This window comes from Macrobrachium rosenbergii, chromosome 8 (genome assembly GCF_040412425.1).
Source record: "Macrobrachium rosenbergii isolate ZJJX-2024 chromosome 8, ASM4041242v1, whole genome shotgun sequence".
NCBI classification, from domain to species: domain Eukaryota; kingdom Metazoa; phylum Arthropoda; class Malacostraca; order Decapoda; family Palaemonidae; genus Macrobrachium; species Macrobrachium rosenbergii.
In genome coordinates, this window is record NC_089748.1 from 43835784 (window position 1) to 43859172 (window position 23389).

Sequence of the window (23389 nt, forward strand, 5' to 3'; positions counted from 1 at the left end):
TGGCGCGTAATATTAATACTCGTATGGGGATTCCCGTCCATCACCCAAAACCTGTTATAGATACTCATATGAGGATTCCCGTCCATTAAGGATTAATGCCTTTCTTTCCTCATCCAAAGGGATAGCATAACAATGGAATATTTGATCAAAGTCCTACATATCTGCTAAGGTGCGTATGTCTCAAGCTGAAGAACAACGGAACAACGGCTTTCTGGGGATTTCAAAGCTACAACCATCTATGCCTCGTAAGATGATAATGATTTTATTCATAATGGTTTGTTCTGATGACGATTTGTTCCTCAGTATTTTAAGCGGCCAAGAGCTCCAGGTTCTTGCATTTGCTTTCAGCGGAAATGCTTTTCTATGTTATGCGTACCAGGACTGTATTACGGGAGCGTGCATGCATAGAACAGAATACAGAATATAGGTCAAAGGCCAAGCACTGGGACCTGTGAGGATATTCAGTGCTGAAGCAGAAATCGACAGTGAAAAGGTCTGAAAGACGTGACTGGTGGAAAACCTCGCATTTGCACTTTGCATCAATTGTTACAGAGGCTCGAGGAAAGTTAGATGGAAGAAAGAGCATATGAACGGAGCTAGAGTAAACTGAATGAAAGGGGTTGCAGCTAGGGGCCGAAGGGGGGGGGGGTGCATTCGTATGACAATAATGAAATTGAAATCCCTAGACAAGAAACAATGACGTAGGGCCTGGCCCTCTAGGAAGCCTCATCAAAAAAACTTCTATCACCCCTGGCTACGAGGAACATTACACTCCCCAAAAAGGGTCGAAACAAATGACCCACCCTGCATTGGCAGTTCAATTAATTAATGAACAGACAGCGTTTAAGGACATACTGCCGTCTCATGGAAGATGTATATTATACAATTACAAGACGCCATTCAACAGCAAAGACGGAAGCAACTGTTCAAGAACGTGAGTACCGAGCGTGGCAAAACTTCGCTGAAGAAAACGAACGCGTTTTTCAAGAATCCCTTTCCTTATGACGAAAGATACGTGGGTCACTAATCCTGTGTACAGCTTCATCGACGCACGTGTTTTGGATTAACCTACTTTTGCGTCCATTAACGTAAAATGGGCTAATTCACTGTTAATCTTTGTTAATCTTCTCATAAAAAAGTAAAGAAACCAAGAAACACAAAGCAGTTCGCGCTGAATCATGCAGTTTAAAGATGTGTCTTTGTAAACCTGGTGATTCATTACTTTGTTTTGTTTACTTCTGTTAATAATGTTAAGTTTGGCAAACTGCGGCCTGTCACCGTATATATATATATATATATATATATATATATATATATATATATATATATATATATATATATATATATATATATATATATATATATATATATATATATATATATATATATATATATATATATATATAGTGTGCATATGAAATGTACGACTTACATGCGAACTAAAAAGAAAGCATTGTCATGCTTGTCCCGTGTGAAGACCGATACAGCGAATATTCCTTGAAAGTCGCACTAATCTCTTCTCCTAAGCCGCTAAGCGCAGCGACCTTCCATAACAGCAATGCTAAAGAAGATGAATTGCAGATTTTCCCTCATAACGAACTATCCTGCCCAACAGGAAATCATTGTTAGAATATTAAATACCTTACATCGTATTCGTAAGAGTTCCTCATTGGATGGGTCGATACCGTACTCGGCTAGCACTCTCCTAGGCCCGCGTTCGATTCTCCGGCCGGCCAATGAAGAATTAGAGGAATTTATTTCAGGTGACAGAAATTAATTTCTCGCTATAAAGTGGTTCGGATTCCACAATAAGCAGTAGGTCCCGTTGCTAGGTAACCAATTGGTTCTTAGCCACGTAAAATAAGTCTAATCCCTCAGGCCAACCCTAGGAGAGCTGTTAATCAGTTCAGTGGTCTGGTTAAACTAAGGTATACCTAACTTTTTTGTATTCGTAAGATACCTTACATTGTATTCGGAAGAACGAACGGGAGTAACAACTATTCAGTCCGAGACATTATTCAAAAGGTAAGCAACGAAAAGACCATTTAATCTTCCTGCCTTTGCAAAGAGAACTGACATTATGGGTGACCTTGTGTGGTCTCTCCTAGGGAGAGCTTAACCCGCACAATCATTACCATCGGGAAGAGAAACATAATTGGTTAAGCGTTTATATACAGTTGTACAATCAAAAATTTTTCTCTCACAACCTAAGGAGGTTTCAATGAAATTATTACAGTGCTGTAGGCAGGGTACGTAAGTAAGTAGCTGAAAACACACATACATACATTATATATATATATATATATATATATATATATATATATATATATATATATATATATATATATATGGACAGATAAGATGTTACAAATATATATATATATATATATATATATATATATATATATATATATATATATATATATATATATATATACGCGTATATATATATATATATGGCAGCCGATCGAGGCTACGGCCTACCCTAACGCCAAACCAAACTCCTTCAAAAGAAGGCATCGTGCTTACCCCATATGAAAAATGGGAAAAAAGCACGTTAAACGAAGAAGCAGAAGATCACATTAGTTCGTTTACGAGAAAAGTGACCCTTTTGATACTAAAATTTAAATTCACAGTCATTTCCCCTCAAGACGAATGGCAAAAAAATCATCAGTACATGAGAAAATAAATGTACAGTACTTGAATTACAAGAGTAATTATTAATCTTCGAGTTAACTCGATGTACATAGCGCTCATCGCTGCCTGTGAATATGACAAACACACAAATCGGTTCTCGGCGGGTGTTTCTGTCACATTATTCAGGGTTCTGTGCGTCTTCGTATTTCTTTAGCTGCATCAGGCGATGACAGAACTCGAACAGGAACTGAATATCCTAAAGCAGTGGTTCTTAAACTTTTTTGCCTTGCGCCCCCCTCTGCATTACGTATAGACCCCACGTCCCCCTACCCCTGAAATTTTTGGCAACTTTAATCTATAAACAATATGTTGTCTATTTGTATGCTATTATACTTATCATAACAATTAAGGGCAATTTACAAACAAGATTTGAAATTAAAATTGACTTATATTTTGAATTTTTGGCATGTTTTGAGATAATAATTACAAAATATATGGAAGCGGTGATAACGTTTTTGGCAATTTTGTAATTAACATCACAAATTAAAAAAATAATAGGCACCATCTGGCAACTCTGCTTGCGCCCCCTTTGGAAGCTTCTGGCGCCCCCCTAGGGGGCGCGCCCCCAGTTTAAGAATCACTGTCCTAAAGCAAAGATTCGATCTTGCTACCAAAGGACATCAACGCTCTCATACTGACAATGACCTTTGACCTTCTTCTAGAAAAAACGGGAGAACGAAAAACACCATCTTGAGGGAGGGTTTTTGGAAGTCGAGAGAATATGAGTAGGGACAGCCTACCGGGTGTTACAAAGTCTCTACAGCCCTGCAGGATAGTAAAATTAAATACAACGGAAAGGCCATGCAGACATTTCCTCCGTCAGACCTATGAGTGGGAATCATATGTTAAAAGACCAACACATATGACACTAATATTCCAAACAGAGACTGAGAATGAAAATGTGAAGACTTCAGTAGTAATATACAATGCATGATGATTTAATCACCCTCAAGTGCTTAATCATGCAACTTCTTAATGTAGAATAAAGACAAAAATCGGTAGATTCTTACCCTACACTGACAGAACAGGTTACTCTCTTTCTTTCTTTAAATCTTAAGCCGAAAACCCTTCCGGGCAAAATCAACAGAGAGAGAGAGAGACGAGTTTTAGGAACAGGTGATAAATAAATAAATATGCGAATAAAAAACACTGCCGATACATCTGAAATTCAAGAGACGTCAGCTGCTGCCTAATAGGTAAGCACATGACTCATTGCGCAGCAAATACCCCCACTTCACAAACAAGTCTGCGAAGAGCTTACGCTTACACGCGTGAGACACTAGGCACTACAATAGGGTTAAGTTTATTCTATTCTGGCCTGACATGAACCTGCCGTGAGATGGCATCTCGTGACGTCACGAGCTGCGTGTCTCGCGTTTCTTCGAGGGAGTTGCGTCGGTCGCTTGCTGCTGCTTCATTGTACCCCGTGCCTCCGTACCTGTTGCGGTAGCCGACTGAGGTTGCGATAGCTGACGGGCGGTAGTGGTAACTGACTGGGGTAGCAGCGGTTAGCCAGTGCGTTCCTGTGAACGAGACGGGGGGGACTCCACGATGTCTGCGACTTCAGGCAAGTAGTGTTATGTGGCTTGTTAACATTATCGTCTTATTTCATCTTCAATAGAAGGTTAATTTCCCATTTGTTTTCAAGTAATGGGACGCGAACGACCAGTGGGAATGCCAGTGAATTACTAGCGCCGGCACTCTCATCAAGATTTTTCTACGTTGAGTATTTTGTGGCCGATGTTTTCTGTTTCTGGGTAAGTTTTAACCCGAAAGAGGCTTGGATTTATTGACTAATTCCAAAATAATACAGTCATTGTGGGAGTTTGTCTCCATTTGTCACAGAGTATCTTTTAACGGAGCAGATGCCAAGTGTTGAATGGATTTTTAAGTATCTTGTAATTTAATACATTTCTAACTTTCTCTATAAACGAAAGAAGGAAAAAAATTAAGATAAATACGGCCAGCGACCACAACATAAATATCGCAGGGACAGCCTAAAGTTTTGATACATTTTCGGTAAAAACTTATCTCTAAAATACTTACACACACACACACACACCTTGTTGAGAAAGTTTGTGGCTAAGGGTACGTTCGTTCTCTTCTCCTATTAGATTACTCTCAGTTGCTTGTAATCGCATTTTCATACACAACTTTTCACAAGGAATCTGTGCCGTTCAGTACAGCTTGCAAGGACGTCGCCTCCCAGTTCAAAATTTCAACAGATTCAAATTACCTGTTAGGAGAATCTTGAATCTATGAAATATGGAGGACCACTTCAGTAGAATTTCGTTAACTTTGCTTAGAAAGTAATGAAAGTCAGAGTATATATTCAAAGGAACTCTTCAGAAACCCCACTCGTACAACCTCTTTGTCTTATTGTGTCCTTATCGGAATGGAATAGAAAACTTACCCCAAAGGCCAAGCAGTGGGATCTAAGAGGTCATTCAGTTCTGAAAGGGAAAGTGAGAGTACAGTAAAATGTTTCAAAGGTGTAACAGGAGGAAAACCTCAAAGCAGTTGCATACAATTGCTAAGAGAGGGTGGAAAGTCATATGGAAGAAAGAGAATACGAACGGAGGTATAGTAAAAGGCACGAAAGGGGTTGCAGCTAAGGGCCGAAGGGAAGCTGCAAAGAACCTTGAGTAATGCCTACAGTGCACCGTGTGGTGGTGTGTCCTTACCTTTAGTCATTTGTGAAAGAGTTATTTCAAATGGGAAATGTGACAGACACTGTGCTTATATATATATATATATATATATATATATATATATATATATATATATATATATATATATATATATATATATGTATATGTATATGTGTGTGTGTGTGTGTGTGTGTGTATGTATGTATGTATATATGACTGTGAAATATTTCCTGTTAAAACAGAATTCCATCAAATATATGGAGCCAATAAAAACACCAAAATGTGAAAAATAAAGGCTATATTTCAGAGACCAAACTGTCATCACTATTTGCCTGAGGAGAGAGACAGTTTGGTCTCTGAAATATAGCCTTTATTTTCCACATTTTGGCGTTTTTATGGGCTCCTTATATTTGATATATATATATATATATATATATATATATATATATATATATATATATATATATATATATATATATATATATATATATATAATTTTTTTTTTTTTATTCAGACGGCGCCCTAACATTTGGTGGCCATTAAGCGTATGAAATTGGAGCTCGACCGCAAAATTCGTTGGTTACTAGAACCATTACCATCCCAGCAAGCCAGTTTCAACCTATTTTAAACAAAGGATTTTCAAACGATCACAGGAATTAGAAGTTAACACACGCTCAAAAGTAATTACAAAAGAAATAAAACTGTGTTCACTTTCACTTAACCGTTAAGGTATCAATTATGCGTGAACTAAATATACCGTGTGAATTTTACACAGTATTAAAAATAATTGCAGAAACCCTAATTCCAAAACTTGTGGAAATCCAAATTCCAATACTTACAGGAATTCCAATTCCAGTACTTGCAGGAATTCCAATACTTGCAGAAATTCCAATTCCAATACTCGTAGGAATTCCAATTACAACATTTGTAGGAATCCTAATTCCCATACTTGTAGGAATTCCAATTCCAATACTTGTAGAAATTCCAATTCCAAAACTTGTACGAATTCCAATTAAAGGAATTCCAATTCCAATAATTGCAGAAATTCCAATCAAATACTTGTAAGAATTCCAATCTCATACTTGTACGAAGTCCAATTCCAATACTTGTAGAAATTCCAATGCCAAAACTTGTAGGAATTCCAATATTTGTTAAATTCCAATTCCAATACTTGTAGGAATTCTAATTCCAAAACTTGTAAGAATTCCAATTCCAATACTTGTAAGAATTCCAATCCAATACTTGTAGGAATTCCAATTCCATTACTTGTAGAAATTCCAATTCCAATACTTACAGGGTTCTGTCACCTGGCTTTGGAACAGGAAAGACCTTCTTAAAAAACAATGTGTGACACTAGAATATAAAATATCAATGCATGCCTGCTGTGTGTGTGTGAGAGAGAGAGAGAGAGAGAGAGAGAGAGAGAGAGAGAGAGAGAGAGTATCACTAAGCTACAATACGAGGAACTAGTCACAAAATACGATCTTCCATTTTTTTTTTTATCCAGCGAGAGAGGGAGGTCTCGTCACACGAAGTAATAAAAAAGCAGGTGTTAACTTAAGTGAAAGCTTACTGTGAGCAATGAAAGATGGAAAAGTCTTTGGCATTCCTTAATCGATATTTTGTCAAAGCGAAACACTGTCTAAGGACAGGGGGGCAGCGTTGTCAAGAAAGTTAATTCAGGTGGTGCTATCGAGTCCAAGGTCTACAGACCTCGATCGAGCCATTGTTGATCTCAAGAGATTCTGATGATGGTATATTAAAAAAAAAAAAAAAAATTCCTTTGTCCTCTTCACATCCTATCTCTTTTATGGAACGTGACGTTATGTGGATCTTGTGTTGCTACATGACTTAATCACGTATGGACAGTATTATACGTAGCGAGGAAACTGCTGTAACAGCTGTATGATTTGGTAAATAGACATCGAGAGAAAACAGATCAACTACAAAACAGTATAGATACGGATCTAATTTTCAACCTTAACGGACCTATTGACACACAGACACTGATACACACACACACACACACACACACACACACAATAAATATATATATATATATATATATATATATATATATATATATATATATATATATATATATATATATATATATATATGTGTGTGTGTGTGTGTGTGTGTGTGTGTGTGTATGTATGTATGTAAGTATATAGAAACATCATGATAAATACTGTTGCCAGGATTGGGTAGAGCATTTTATTACGCAGGATTTCGAGGTAAATACCCTTACCATCAGGCTGAAATCAACAGAAACTTAAAAAGATTGTTGACACTACAATAAAATGACATGTCTCAGTAAAGCATAATAAAATATATAAGACAAAAATGAAAAAAAAACAAATACACAAGCGAACGTAAGATACAAAAGGTAACAAAACATAGTAAATGAATAGAAATGTAAACAAAAGTAAATCTTACAAAGTCTAAGTGACTTTGGCTGTCCGAATGCCCTAGTGCTTTCAAACTTCTACTTTACCTTATCAATGTGGATGATACTTTCCTTGTACTGATTATTTTAGTTCTCGCCAACCTAATATTATTTTTACTGTTCCATATTAACTTCCTTCAAACTAAAACCACATTCTCTGAAAGCTTAAATTTCAGATCAACGGCCCCCTGCGGGCTTTTTTCCATATGAATAGGGTTCACCTTCTGAATAATAATAATAATAATAATAATAATAATAATAATAATAATAATAATAATAATAATAATGATTCTTGTGAAGCAACATAAAATGATAAACTATCATTTTTGGACGTTCGGATATACAAGACTAAAGGTAGATTTTAAACTTCCATCTCTAGGAAAAATAAATATATTGGTTTGGGATTACAATTTCACCAAACTTGAATGAAGTCGTAAAGTTAAGTGGTGTTATTTCACCAAACTTGAATGAAGTCGTAAAGTTATGTGGTATTCTTCCAAAACTATTTTAGAGAGAACCTTTACCTTTTATTTTTAGTATCTTACAAATTCTGGAAAAAAATTTTCAATAAGAAATTTCATCTTTGAATGGTGTACCGCAAATAAACGACACCAAATTACGTTACTTTGGGCATAGTAGCTATATGGTCCAAAAAAAAAAAAAGTTCATCGTTGGACGAGTCGGTAGAATTCTCGGCTAGCACTCTGCTAGGCCCGCGTTCGAGTCTCCGGCCGGCCAATGAAGAATTAGAGGAATTTATTTCTGGTGACAGAAATTCATTTCTCGCTATAATGTGGTTCGGATTCCAATTGGTTCTTAGCCACGTAAAATAAGTCTAATCCCTCTAATTCCAATGTGGTTCGGATTCCAATTGGTTCTTAGCCACGTAAAATAAGTCTAATCCCTCTCCTAACAATTGATTCATAGTGCAACTGCTTTGAGGTTTTCAAACCTTTTACTGTCAATTTCCATTTCAGCGCTGAATGACCTCCTAGGTCCCAGTGCATGGCCTTCGGCCTAAATTCTGTTCTTACAACGAGACTTTCCGGATTTTAGCATTCTTGTGTTCCCGTTCAAACAGACTTGACCTCCTAATTTCAGATTCTTCGTAAATATGAAACCGAGCTGATCTGAAGATAGAATTTAGGCCAAAGGCCAAGTACTGGGGCCTACGAGGTCAATCAGTGCTGAAAGGGAAATTGACAGTAAGAAGGTCTGAAAGGTGTAACGGGAGGAAAACCTCAAAGCAGTTGCACTATGAATCAATTGTTAGGAGAGGGTTGAGGAAAGTAAGAAGGAAAAGAATATCAAAGGAGGTAGAGTAAGAGGAATGAAAGGGGTTGCAACTACATACATGCAGTGCACTGACTGCATTGCCCTCCTACGGGTACAATGGTTTTGGTTAACTCCGGTAAAAAAAAAAAAAAATGAACAGGTTTTTCTTGATCTACGGGATATGAGTTTATGAACCTGACACTGTATTCTGGTCATCAAATTTAAAAAGGGTAATCCTGACACTAATAAGCCCTAGATACGGCATAAAAATCCAAGTAAGTACTTCAGGATAAACCAGAGCACGATTTACGCAGACATATATGACACATACCACAGAAGGTCGTTCGTCTCTCCATCGGCATAGTGGAACAGGCTGAGTAAAAATGTATGCCAAATTTCACAATGGCATCCTTCCGTCACTCAGAAAAATTTTGAGGGAGAGAGAGAGAGAGAGAGAGAGAGAGAGAGAGAGAGAGAGAGAGAGAGAGAGAGAGAGAGGGGTCGTCTACTTGAGTACATAGAGCATTCCAGGTGCAAATATTTTTCGAATAAAAAAGAGAGAGAGAGAGAGAGAGAGAGAGAGAGAGAGAGAGAGAGAGAGAGAGAGAGAGAGGTCGTCTACTTGAGTACATAACGCATTCGAGGTGAAAAAAAAATTTTTTTCGAAAAAAATCATAAAGAGAGAGAGAGAGAGAGAGAGAGAGAGAGAGAGAGAGAGAGAGAGAGAGAGAGAGAGAGAGAGAGCGATCGTCTATTTGAGCACATAACGCATTTGAGGTGAAAATGCATTTTCGAATTAAAAATCATAAGAGAGAGAGAGAGAGAGAGAGAGAGAGAGAGAGAGAGAGAGAGAGAGAGAGAGAGAGAGAGAGAATCGTCTATTTGAGTACATAAGGCATTCGAGGTGAAAATATTTTTTCGAATAAAAAATCATAAAAAGAGAGAGAGAGAGAGAGAGAGAGAGAGAGAGAGAGAGAGAGAGAGAGAGAGAGAGAGGTCTACTTGAATACATAACGCATTCGAGGTGAAAAAAATTTTTTTTCGAAAAAATCATAAAGAAGAGAGAGAGAGAGAGAGAGAGAGAGAGAGAGAGAGAGAGAGAGAGAGAGAGAGAGAGAGAGAGAGAGAGAGAGAGAGAGAGAGAGCGATCGTCTATTTGAGCACATAACGCATTTGAGGTGAAAATGCATTTTCGAATTAAAAAAATCATAAGAGAGAGAGAGAGAGAGAGAGAGAGAGAGAGAGAGAGAGAGAGAGAGAGAGAGAATCGTCTATTTGAGTACATAAGGCATTCGAGGTGAAAATATTTTTTCGAATAAAAAAATCATAAAAAGAGAGAGAGAGAGAGAGAGAGAGAGAGAGAGATAATCGTCTATTTGAGAACATAAGGCATTCGAGGTGAAAATATTTTTTCGAAAAAAAATCATAAAAAAAAAAGAGAGAGAGAGAGAGAGAGAGAGAGAGAGAGAGAGAGAGAGAGAGAGAGAGAGAGAGAGAGATAATCGTCTATTTGAGAACATAAGGTATTCGAAGTGAAAATATTTTTTCGAAAAAAAATCATAAAAAAATAGAAAGAGAGAGAGAGAGAGAGAGAGAGAGAGAGAGAGAGAGAGAGAGAGAGAGAGAGAGAGATCGTCTATCTGAGTACATAACGCATTCGAGGTGAAAATACTTTTTTCGAATAAAAAAAATCTTAAAAAAGAGAGAGAGCGAGCGAGAGAGAGAGAGAGTTATCGTCCATTTGAGTACAAAACGCACTCAAGCTGAAATTGCATTTTCGAATAAACTAAAAATCATAAATATCCATTTCACAATTAAGCTGTAAATTCACTAGAGCAAGCAGCTACCATAAAACCTATCAAAATCCAAGCGGCTTCAACGTAATAGTACACAGCTTATAAATTGCGACCAGGCAAGAAGATCAAGTTCTAAATTACCTTATCAAAATTTACGACCGTTTAAAATCCCGTGAGAGAGAGAGAGAGAGAGAGAGAGAGAGAGAGAGAGAGAGAGAGAGAGAGAGAGATACAATTTTCTATGCTTCATGGAAAAATGTTGTATCCTACTCACGTACTTTATAATCGACGTAGATCATTCACGTCAAAAATGAGCACTACAATAGTAGAGTAAGACTTCCGTCATTCATTCCTAAAATATTTATTTTGCGCGCGCAGTGACTTGGTAAACATGGCGAGTTTGTTACGTGCAACATCTTGTGTCTCTAAATCTTAATGAAGTTTGTTACGTGCAATGTTTTGCGTCTCTAAATCTTAATACATGTTTAAGTTACGTGCAATATTTTGTCTCTAAATCTTTATACAAGTTTATGTTACGTGCAATATCTCGTGTCTCTAAATCTTTATACAAGTTTATGTTACGTGCAATATCTCGTGTCTCTAAATCTTTATATAAGTTTATGTTACGTGCAATATCTCGTGTCTCTAAATCTTTATACAAGTTTATGTTACGTGCAATATCTCGTGTCTCTAAATCTTTATATAAGTTTATGTTACGTGCAATATCTTGTGTCTCTAAATCTTTACATAAGTTTACGTGCAATATCTCGTGTCTCTACTCTAAATCTTTATATAAGTTCATGTTACGTGCAATATCTCGTGTCTCTAAATCTTTACATAAGTTTGTTACATGCAATTTCTTGTCTAAATCTTTATAAAACTTTGTTTCGTGCAATATCATGTCTCTAAATCTTTCTATAAGTTTGTTACGTGCAATATCTTGTGTCCCTAAATCTTTATAAAACTTTGTTACGTGCAATATCTTGCGTCTCTAAATCTTAATACAAATTTAAGTTACGTGCAATATCTTGCGTCTTCAAATCTTAACACAAGTTTATGTTACGTGCAACATCTTACGTCCCTAAATCTTAATACAAGTTTAAGTTACGTGCAGTACCTTGCGTCCCTAAATCTTAATACAAGTTTAAGTTACGTGCAGTATCTTGCGTTCCTAAATCTTAATACAAGTTTAAGTTACGTGCAATATCTTGCGTCCCTAAATCTTAATACAAGTTTAAGTTACGTGCAATATCTTGCGTCCCTAAATCTTAATGCAAGTTTAAGTTACGTGCAGTATCTTGCATCTCTAAATCTTAATACAAATTTAAGTTACGTGCAGTATCTTGCATCCCTAAATCTTAATACAAGTTTAAGTTACGTCCAATATCTTGCGTCCCTAAATCTTAATACAAGTTTAAGTTACGTGCAACATCTTGCGTCCCTAAATCTTAATACAAGTTTAAGTTACGTGCAGTATCTTGCGTCTCTAAATCTTAATACAAGTTTAAGTTACGTCCAATATCTTGCGTCCCTAAATCTTAATACAAGTTTAAGTTACGTCCAATATCTTGCGTCCCTAAATCTTAATACAAGTTTAAGTTACGTGCAATCTCTTGCGTCCCTAAATCTTAATACAAGTTTAAGTTACGTGCAATCTCTTGCGTCCCTAAATCTTAATACAAGTTTAAGTTACGTGCAATCTCTTGCGTCCCTAAATCTTAATACAAGTTTAAGTTACGTGCAATATCTTGCATCCCTAAATCTTAATACAAGTTTAAGTTCGTCCAATATCTTGCGTCCCCTAAATCTTAATACAAGTTTAAATTCGTGCAACATCTTGCGTCCTAAATCTTAATACAAGTTTAAGTTACGTTGCAGTATCTTGCGTCTCTAAATCTTAATACAAGTTTAAGTTACGTCAATATCTTGCGTCCCTAAATCTTAATACAAGTTTAAGTTACGTCCAATATCTTGCGTCCCTAAATCTTAATACAAGTTTAAGTTACGTGCAATCTCTTGCGTCCCTAAATCTTAATACAAGTTTAAGTTACGTCAATATCTTGCGTCCCTAAATCTTAATACAAGTTTATGTTACGTGCAACATCTTGCGTCCCTAAATCTTAATACAAGTTTAAGTTACGTCCAATATCTTGCGTCCCTAAATCTTAATACAAGTTTATGTTACGTGCAACATCTTGCGTCCCTAAATCTTAATACAAGCTTAAGTTACGTCCAATATCTTGCGTCCCTAAATCTTAATACAAGTTTAAGTTACGTGCAACATCTTGCGTCCCTAAATCTTAATACAAGTTTAAGTTACGTGCAGTATCTTGCGTCCCTAAATCTTAATACAAGTTTAAGTTACGTGCAACATCTTACGTCCCTAAATCTTAATACAAGTTTAAGTTACGTGCAGTATCTTGCGTCTCTAAATCTTAATACAAGTTTAAGTTACGTCCAATATCTTGCGTCCCTAAATCTTAATACAAGTTTAAGTTACGTCCAATATCTTGCGTCCCTAAATCTTAATACAAGTTGAAGTTACGTGCAATCTCTTGCGTCCCTAAATCTTAATACAAGTTTATGTTACGTCCAATATCTTGCGTCCCTAAATCTTAATACAAGTTTAAGTTACGTGCAATCTCTTGCGTCCCTAAATCTTAATACAAGTTTAAGTTACGTCCAATATCTTGCGTCCCTAAATCTTAATACAAGTTTAAGTTACGTCCAATATCTTGCGTCCCTAAATCTTAATACAAGTTTAAGTTACGTCCAATATCTTGCGTCCCTAAATCTTAATACAAGTTTAAGTTACGTCAATATCTTGCGTCCTAAAATCTTAATACAAGTTTAAGTTACGTCAATATCTTGCGTCCTAAATCTTAATACAAGTTTAAGTTACGTCCAATATCTTGCGTCCCTAAATCTTAATACAAGTATAAGTTACGTGCAATCTCTTGCGTCCCTAAATCTTAATACAAGTTTATGTTACGTCCAATATCTTGCGTCCCTAAATCTTAATACAAGTTTAAGTTACGTGCAATCTCTTGCGTCCCTAAATCTTAATACAAGTTTAAGTTACGTCCAATATCTTGCGTCCCTAAATCTTAATACAAGTTTATGTTACGTGCAACATCTTGCGTCCCTAAATCTTAATACAAGCTTAAGTTACGTCCAATATCTTGCGTCCCTAAATCTTAATACAAGTTTAAGTTACGTGCAACATCTTGCGTCCCTAAATCTTAATACAAGTTTAAGTTACGTGCAATCTCTTGCGTCCCTAAATCTTAATACAAGTTTAAGTTACGTCCAATATCTTGCGTCCCTAAATCTTAATACAAGTTTATGTTACGTGCAACATCTTGCGTCCCTAAATCTTAATACAAGCTTAAGTTACGTGCAATATCTTGCGTCCCTAAATCTTAATGCAAGTTTAAGTTACGTGCAATATCTTGCGTCCCTAAATCTTAATACAAGTTTAAGTTACGTCCAATATCTTGCGTTCCTAAATCTTAATACAAGTTTACGTTACGTGCAATATCTTATCTGTAGGTTCATTCACTTTGTTTTCAGGCTTCCATCATTATTCTCTTTTGCACGTCACTAAATCTGACGAAGAACTGGGCATCTGGAAGCAGCGCAAGGTCTGTAAAACAAGCGTAACACAGGCTTTCAAAGGAAGCAAAAGTTGGAATGCATGAAGGGGTTATATAATTTATTTTCTGGCAGAGCCTAACCGAGGGAAATATAGATACACTGATTTAAAACGAGGATCAACAAATATAAAAAGAACTAAGATGTTAGTAAGAAGAAACGGGTTAAAAGGTTGTTAAAATGAAAGGTCACAAATATCTTGGAAGGCCGAGTACATTATTTTTTTTGGCACAGGTGTTTAATCTCCGATCCACTACTTGGAGGAGGAATGACGCAATGACTCTTTTGATATGGTGTGGATCCACTTAAAGTATCATTAAGGGAATAGCTCTCCTTAAGTTTTGTCACTTGAAAGTGCATTGAAAGAATATAATGCATAGGAGACAATTTTGTATTCGTCCGTCAAAACGGAAAAATAAAAAGTTTAACAATATTTTCAGTCATTGCATCTCCTCCACACACATACATACATGTGTATATATATATGTATATATGTGTGTATATATGTATATATATATAAAATATGCAGTATATATACACAATCGCTGCCACATTCATACTTTACTTGCTAAATCGTAGTTAAACTGGATCGGCACCCTGACGAATTCTCTTCAAGGAATGAACAGAAATCCTCGAAAAACTCACACCTGGTTGTTCATTTCTTCCAAAGAAAATACGAGGTGCAATTCATACTTGAAAGAAACAGCAAGAAATTTCCTTTTTCCCCTGACGAATTTTCTTCAAGGGATGAACAAAAACCCCTACAAAAAGTCACGACTGGTTGGCATTTCTTCCAAAGGAAATATGAAGTGCAATTAATCATTGAAAGAAATAGCAAGAAATTCCCATTTTTCCCTGACGAATTTTGTTCAAGAAATGCACGGAAAAAGTCACGACCGGTTGGCATTTCTTCCAAAGGAAATATGAAGTGCAATTAATACTTGAAAGAAATACTAATAAATTCCCCTTTTTCCCCTGCAGGACCGAAAAACCCATTTAACGTGGAGATGAAGAAGGACAGAAGGCTGAGACTCTTCATACAGGTAAAGTTACAGTCAAGTAATTTTTCTGTCAGGTTTCTCACTTTTTCAGCAGCGCTGAACTTTAGTCTGCATGAAACATTTTTAGTCTGTTTGTCTGTCCGCACTCAAATCTTGAAAACTACTGAGGCTAGAGGGCTGCAAATTGGTATGTTGATCATCCGCCCTCCAATCATCAAACATACCAAATTGCAGCCCTCTAGCCACAGTAGTTTTTATTTTATTTAAGGTTAAAGCCAGCCATAATGGTGCGTCCGGCAACGACATAGGCCAGGCCACCACCAGGCCATGGTTAAAGTTTCATGGCCCCGGCCCATACAGCATTATCCCAAGACCACCGAAAGATAGATCTATTTTCCGTGGCCTTCATTATACCCTGTAGCGGCTGTACAGAAAACTCGATTGCGCCGAAGAAACTTCTGTTTTTTTTTTTTTTTTAATTGTTATGAGATTGCGCTGATTTGTAAAAAGTCTCTCTGTATGCAATGACCAAAAGATTCGTATTGACTTTTGAAAGTTTTGTCAATAAAGAAGGGAAAATTCTAGTTTTTGACAAAACTTGCAATCAACTTCAGCACTTCCGTTACTTGAAAGTTAGCACAGAGAATGTTTTTTTTTTTTTATATTATGTACGCACACATTTCCCAAAATTCCTACTTGTTATTATGTACGCATAGATTCCCAAAATTCCCAAAAGGTGGCTAAGATTTTTTCCTTAGTTGTTATACAACTGCTACAACAATTCTTTGCAAATATTTATTATTATTATTATTATTATTATTATTATTATTCCAAAGACCAACTCCTACCCGTATGGAACAAGACTACAGGGACCTTTGGCTTTGAAAAGAAGTAACAGAAAATAACAGACAATACAGAAAGGAGAGATCAGTTATTAGAAAAGAAAAAAAAGACGAATGAATAAATAAATAAATAAATAAATAGATAAAAAAATAAATTATCAAAATACAAGGTGAATTGTCACAGGGTAGTAATGCACTACACCTTCGCTTGAACTCTTCAGAGGCCTCGCAAATAAGAAAGAGGATGTCAAGACAACGAATGGAGATTCCGTGAATGCTACGGCATTTTATCTTGGAACTCTGGGTCCATTCTGGTGATAGAATGATCGTCATTAAACGTACAACGCTCCAGTCCAGACTTCATAAGAAAACCCCACGCAAAAAAACATCGATCTTTATCGAACATAGATCAACTTGAATTGGCAGCAATAAAGCCTTATCTCTCTCTCTCTGCCTCTGTCTCTCTCTGGTCAATCAGACGCACACGTTTTCTCAATCATTTCAAATACACTTCAGATGTCCCAAGTGCCCTTAAAGCACATTGAGTCATTTGTCGAAATATCGATTTGCGGCGACCGATTTGCATAAACTCAACAGAATACGGATTTGACTTTTCATTCCTTAAGTGACACAGTGAGTTGACCCCACCCCCCCAAAAAAAATTAGGTTTTATCATAGCTCATCTCGCTATCTCTTAACTGAAGACCAAATATATGGGCGAACCAAAGAGGAAAGATCGATAGTAACAGCCTCCCAGAGGAGACTGTGTAATTTGAGTCTCAAAAGTTCAAGCGAAGATGCAATGAATTACTACCCTAAAACAATTCAGCTTTGTATTTTCATAATATATTTATATTTTATATATTTATCTATTAATTCATTAATTTATATTTTGTTTCTGTTCTTTCTGTATTTCCTATTATCACCGGGAACTTCTTTCAAATGAATAATCTCTGGAAGCTTGAATTTCAAGTCAAGTGGTTCTTGCGGGCTTGTCCCATATGAACAGGAGTTTGTCTTTCGAATAATAATAATAATAATAATAATAATAATAATAATAATAATAATAATAATAATAATAATAATAATAATAATAATAATAATAATATCCCTGAAAAGAAATCTGGAAAAACTAGATGCCGAAGTAGCTCCAGGACTCATGCAGAAGAGTGTGCTACTAGAAACAGGGTACATAGTGAGAAAATTGATGGACTCCTAAGGAGGCAGGTTGCAACCCGGAACCCCACACTATAGAAACCACCCAGTCGAATAGGATGACTGACAGAAAAAAAAAAAATAATAATAATTAGTATTTTCACTGTTCTCTCCCTCACAGGTCCTGATGGTGATGGGGGCGAGTTTGGGACACTCGGCCATAGCCATCATAGCAGCATTCCCGAACCCTGCTATCACCGACCTACGAAAAGATAATACAACGATCTACGGCAACGCAATGCCTCTGTCTACTTGGCAAATGGACTTGATGGGTTAGAGTCCACTGGTTCTTAACGTTTTTAAGCGCCCGTACCCCTTGATATTTCAGAAAATGTTCTCGTACCCCAGCTTATATAAATATAATACAAACGGGATAAATATACAGAAGTACCATTGCACTGGCTATCATGTCTCGTACCACCACGTTTAAGGTTTCGTACCCTTTGGGGGTCAAGGTACCCCAGGTTAAGAACCACTGGGTTAGACGGAGAAGATAATTCTCCTGCTTTGCACGTTGGGTACACGTATGATACCGGGATGTACAGGGGTATGATGTCCTGTGTCCTCAGTCATGGATGAACCCTTGCTCTAAACTTACGCAATATCAGCTACTTCATTCATTTGCATAAAATAGGATTTAGAATTTAGGCCTAAGGCCGAGAGCTAAGACCTATGAGGTCATTCAGCGCTGAAACTGAAACTGACAGTAAGAAGGGTTGAAAGGTGTAACCTCAAAGCAGTTGCACAATAAAACAATTGTTAGGAGAGGGTTGAGGAAAGTAAGAAGAAAGAGAATATGAACGGAGGTACAGTAATAAGACTGAAAGGCGTTGCAGCTAGGGCCAAAGGGACGCTGCAAAGAATCTTAAGTAATGCCTACAGTGCACCACATGAGGTGCACTGACAGCACTATCCCCCTACGGGCGATTCATTTACGTAAAAGGTCACCAGGGTTGAACTACCACATCTCTTCAGCACCCTTCCTTAATTTCTGGATATTCCATTCTCTCTACATGACCAGTGCATAATCTAAACACTCTGGCTCGTCGGCCCTTTATACACGAGCATATATATATATATATATATATATATATATATATATATATATATATATATATATATATATATATATATAAATATATATAAATTACCAAAAAACTCATTTACCTTGATAATTGTTACTTGCAAAAGACAACACTCAATACCCAGTTATAATTCTCACAAAAAATAATCACGTACATGTAAAAATACATAAATAAACAACCAAACTAATGAACGAAAGCCTGTACACGAACTCCTCTTCTTCCTCCCCAACAGGAAGTCTGGTCGCCGCCGGAACCATGCCGGGAACCCTGCTAGGCGGATGGCTGGTGGCATTCATAGGACGAAGGACGTGCATGATGATGCTTGCGGCGCCCTACGCGCTGTCATGGAGCTTAGTGGCTTTCGCTGCTAATCCGACAGTCATGCTTATTGGCAGGTAGGTGGGTAGGTAGGTGGGTGGGTTCCTTAGAGAAACCTGACTTCTATCCGGAGTCTGAAGAGTCGAGCCTTCTCTCCCTCCATTCTTCCCTCTTCCGGTCGGAGCGACCTGCTACTGTAAATCCGTCAATCTTGTAGGCTTCCATAATGGGGACAGAGAGAGAGAGAGAGAGAGAGAGAGAGAGAGAGAGAGAGAGAGAGAGAGAGAGAGAGAGAGAGAGAGAGAGAGAGAGAGAGATACGCAGCATATTCTGAATACAACTTCCTAAGACGTTTCATTGATGCTTGTGTAATCGAGCTTACTGCAAATTTGATAAAAGGTAACCCACTCTCTCTCTATATATATATATATATATATATATATATATATATATATATATATATATATATATATATATATATATATATATATACATACATTATATACTGTATATATATACATATATATATATATAAAGTATATATATTATATATTTATATATATAAATATAATTAAAAATATGCATAAATATACATATATACATATATATATATATATATATATATATATATATATATATATATATATATATATATATATATATAAATTGTTACATAACAAGAGTATATGTATCGAACTTCGACAGATACAAGTACTTATACACTGAGATCAATTCTTACCTTCATTATAAAGTAGTTGGTAAGTGCTTTAAATCGACACACCCCCTAAGAAAAATAAAACGCAACAATTCAGCTTCCAATTGTGACCGAAACGAATATCATATTAGAGGAAGCAGCCTTACAATAACCATTCGAATTTCTTTCATTTATTTCGGTTTTTGTTTCTTATTTATTTGTTCATCTACATCAATGTTAGTGTAAATGAAGTGATGTGTTAAGCTAAAAGTAAGACTTGATAGTATAGTGACTACTATATAAGTTTATTTCCATACGAACTATTTGTAATATGCTAATTTCTGTAATATACTAATTTATAGTATGGGAGGTGCTCTGTCAACTGTATATTTGCATAATAGGAGAGTTGACTGTATACGTGTATATGACAATACAGATAATGTTGTTATGCAGGAAAACAATGATTTAAGACTTAATAAAATGTCACTATTAAGTATAAACTTGACAAAGAACTAAAAGTTGTTCCTCTTCCAGATTTTTAAGCGGCATATGCTACGGCGTCACAACCGTGGCCGGTTCCACGTACATCATCGAGCTGCCGGACCTGCCGATCAGAGGCGCCCTAGCAGCCATCCCCACCATATTCTTCGGCCTAGGCCTAGTCCTGACGGTGGGCTGCGGAATGGTCATGAGGTGGTTCGCCATCCCCTTCGTCGCCTACGCAGTGATGCTCCTCTGCTGCGTCATCATGTACTTCCTCCCGGAGAGCCCGACGTACCTCGTCGTTGCCGGCAAGGAGGACGAGGCGGCCGAGATCCTGAAGGACCTGCGAGGCCCCGACGCCGACATCCAGCAGGAGATCAAGAGCCTGCAGGACTGCAACGGGGGCAAGGCGGACGAGCCCGTCTGGCGGCTGCTCCTGCAACGCGACGTCGTGAGGCTCCTCGCCATCTCCATGGTCCTCTTCTTCATCCAGAACTTCTCGGGACTGAACGTCATGTACTTCAACACGACGCGCATATTCCTGGCCTCCGGGTCGACCTTCGACGAGAACCTGGCCACGATCCTGGTCTTCCTCCTGAAGCTCGGGGGGACTTTCGTGGCCATCTACTACCTCGACCGCATCGGCAGGAGAGTCTGCATGATTCTGTCGCTCAGCATCATGGCCGCCTGTCTCTTCACCATGGGAACTTATCTCACCATGGGAACTTATCTCCACATCAAAGACAATTCCGCCGAGCCGAATGCTACGATCAGCAGCAACGCGTCGGCGTCGGATTTGCTTGAGCAGACAGACGCCCCAGAGTAAGAAATTCTAATAACTTTTGTATTCAAGTTGGCCCTGTGTCAATGAATCTGCATATGAAAAAAGTACCTTTTGAAAAACCTAGCAATATATATATATTATATAATTATACATGAATGCATTTTTATCACATCACCGTGATGTTTCACATACACAAACATTAAGCTGCAGATTCTTTTAATATCCAATTCGCTCTACCTCGGAAATAATACCGAAGGGAAATTATAACTGATAAGTGGTTTATCTGAACAGCAAGTACCAACGACGTTCGGTGGACGCCCTAGACCACTCGGCTCTCTGAACCACAGATCAATTATAATTCCCCTTCGGTATTATTCCCGAGGTAGAGTGAATTGGATATTAAACGAAATTTGTAGCTGAATGTTTACGTGTGTTTGTGTGTATATGTGTATGTATATATATATACATATATATATATATATATATATATATATATATATATATATATATATAACGTATATATATACACTGTATATATATATAATGTATATATATACTGTATGTATATATATATATATATATATATATATATATATATATATATATATATATATATATATATATATATATATATTGTCACAATTCAATACATATCAATTCATCAAAGTATAGCTCTAATGATAATGCTTTTATCCATTTGTAACCTGCAGTTCTCAAGAGGGAAAAACAAACGAATATCTGCCGCTAGTATGTCTCACTGTATACATGTTTGCATCGTGTATCGGAGCTCACCCCGTCCCATGGATTATCAGCACGGAATATTTCCCCACTATCATTAGGGGACAGGTAAGATGGCCTATTTACCTGTAGGCATAGGGGACAGGTAAGATGGCCATTTACCTGCAGATATAGGGGACAGGTTATATGACCTATTTACCTGTAGATATAAGGGACAGGTCATATGGCCTATTTACCTGTAGATATAAGGGACAGGTAAGATGGCCTCTTAACCTGTAGATATAAGTTTTAAGAGTAAAACTTCACTTTATATACAAAAGCAATCAGCCACTATGTAACAAAGTTGGATCATTTGTCAGAAAACCAAAATTGCTTGGAACAACACTATAGTGAACAGAATAAAATCGAATAATTAAGATTTCTCCCCCGATAAACTAACAACATTATACATAAAGTTCATAAAATTGTTATGTCATGATAATCTGCAAAGTAATTTACAACTAACACAACTAAGAAACTACTTTGTGTCTGCAACAACAATATCTAAGTAATTCAAAACTGGCGTACTTCATATGTATCTACTCCTTCCCATTTATATACTAATCCATATCTACTTCATTCACATCCTAAAACTACTTCTTAACCACCAATTACAACTACTCCCCTGATATCTACAGCAACGATATATAAGTAATTTAAAACTGGGTAATTCATATCTATCCACTAATATATATCTATAAACTAAACCATATCCATTCTATTCGTATTTTAGGAACGGGATATAAAATTTAGGCCAAAGGCCAAGTGCTGGGACCTACAAGGTCATTCAGTGTTGAAAAGGAAATTGAAAGTAAAAAAAGTTTTAAAATGTGCAACAGGAGGAAACCCTCCCAGTTGCACTATGAAGCAATCGTTAGGAGAGGGTGGACAGTAAGACGGATGAACGAGAATATGAACGGAGGTACAGTAAAAAAACTGAAAGGGGCTCCATCTAGGGGGGGCTAAAATGACACTGCAAAGAACCTCAAGTAATGTCTACAATGCACCGCGTGAGGTACACTGACAGCACTAACCCCATACGGGGTACACCACATTTAACATCAACATGTCTAAAGTCATTAAAACTGGAATACCTCATGTCTATCTACAACTTCCTATCTATCTACTAATCTATATCTTCTTTCTCGGCATCTTTGCCCACTTCTATGTGTAGTCGATGTTCCCGAAAGCTTTCCTCCTCCACCTGGCTCGGTCAAACACATCGTCCTCAGACAATTGTCTGTCTCTCAGAGCTTCTTTAACTGCATCCATATCTATTCCACTCAAATTCTAGAACTACTTCATATACATCTACAACTTCCTATCTATCTACTAATGCATAACTATCCCACTCACATTCTAGAACTGCTTCATAACCACTGACTACAACTACTGTCCTGATTGCAGGCCTCGTCCCTCTGCGTTATGGTGTGCAGTCTGTTCAACTTCGCGGTCCTACAACTATACACGCCGATGCAGGAAGCACTCACCATGGCTGGGTTGTACTGGTTCTACGCCACCGTCTCCATCCTCGGCGTTTTCTTCTGCCTCGTGTTTGTCAACGAAACGAACCAGAAAGCTGTCGGCTAAAAATAAGGGGAAAAAACGAATGCCAATGATATTAATGAATAATGGTGGTTGGTCTGTGATTAAATTTCCAAAACGTAA

The 23389-nt window shown here is 37.1% G+C and overlaps 1 protein-coding gene across 1 annotated transcript; it reads left to right on the plus strand.

The window, feature by feature from the left end:
• The first annotated feature begins 4106 nt into the window (after nucleotides 1-4106).
• Nucleotides 4107-23389, plus strand: LOC136840759 (facilitated trehalose transporter Tret1-2 homolog). The gene is made up of 7 exons (XM_067107625.1): nucleotides 4107-4264; nucleotides 15504-15565; nucleotides 17702-17852; nucleotides 18898-19060; nucleotides 20212-20982; nucleotides 21655-21790; nucleotides 23129-23389. The coding sequence occupies exons 1-7, from the start codon at nucleotides 4249-4251 to the stop codon at nucleotides 23309-23311; spliced, it is 1482 nt and encodes a 493-aa protein (XP_066963726.1). The 5' UTR covers nucleotides 4107-4248; the 3' UTR covers nucleotides 23312-23389.

Bases quoted from the DNA above. Each gene is read 5' to 3' on its own strand.
- LOC136840759 (XM_067107625.1), top strand. The intron at 20,983-21,654 runs GTAAGAAATTCT...TGTAACCTGCAG, and splicing joins GAGCAGACAGACGCCCCAGA to TTCTCAAGAGGGAAAAACAA. The intron at 21,791-23,128 runs GTAAGATGGCCT...TCCTGATTGCAG, and splicing joins CCACTATCATTAGGGGACAG to GCCTCGTCCCTCTGCGTTAT.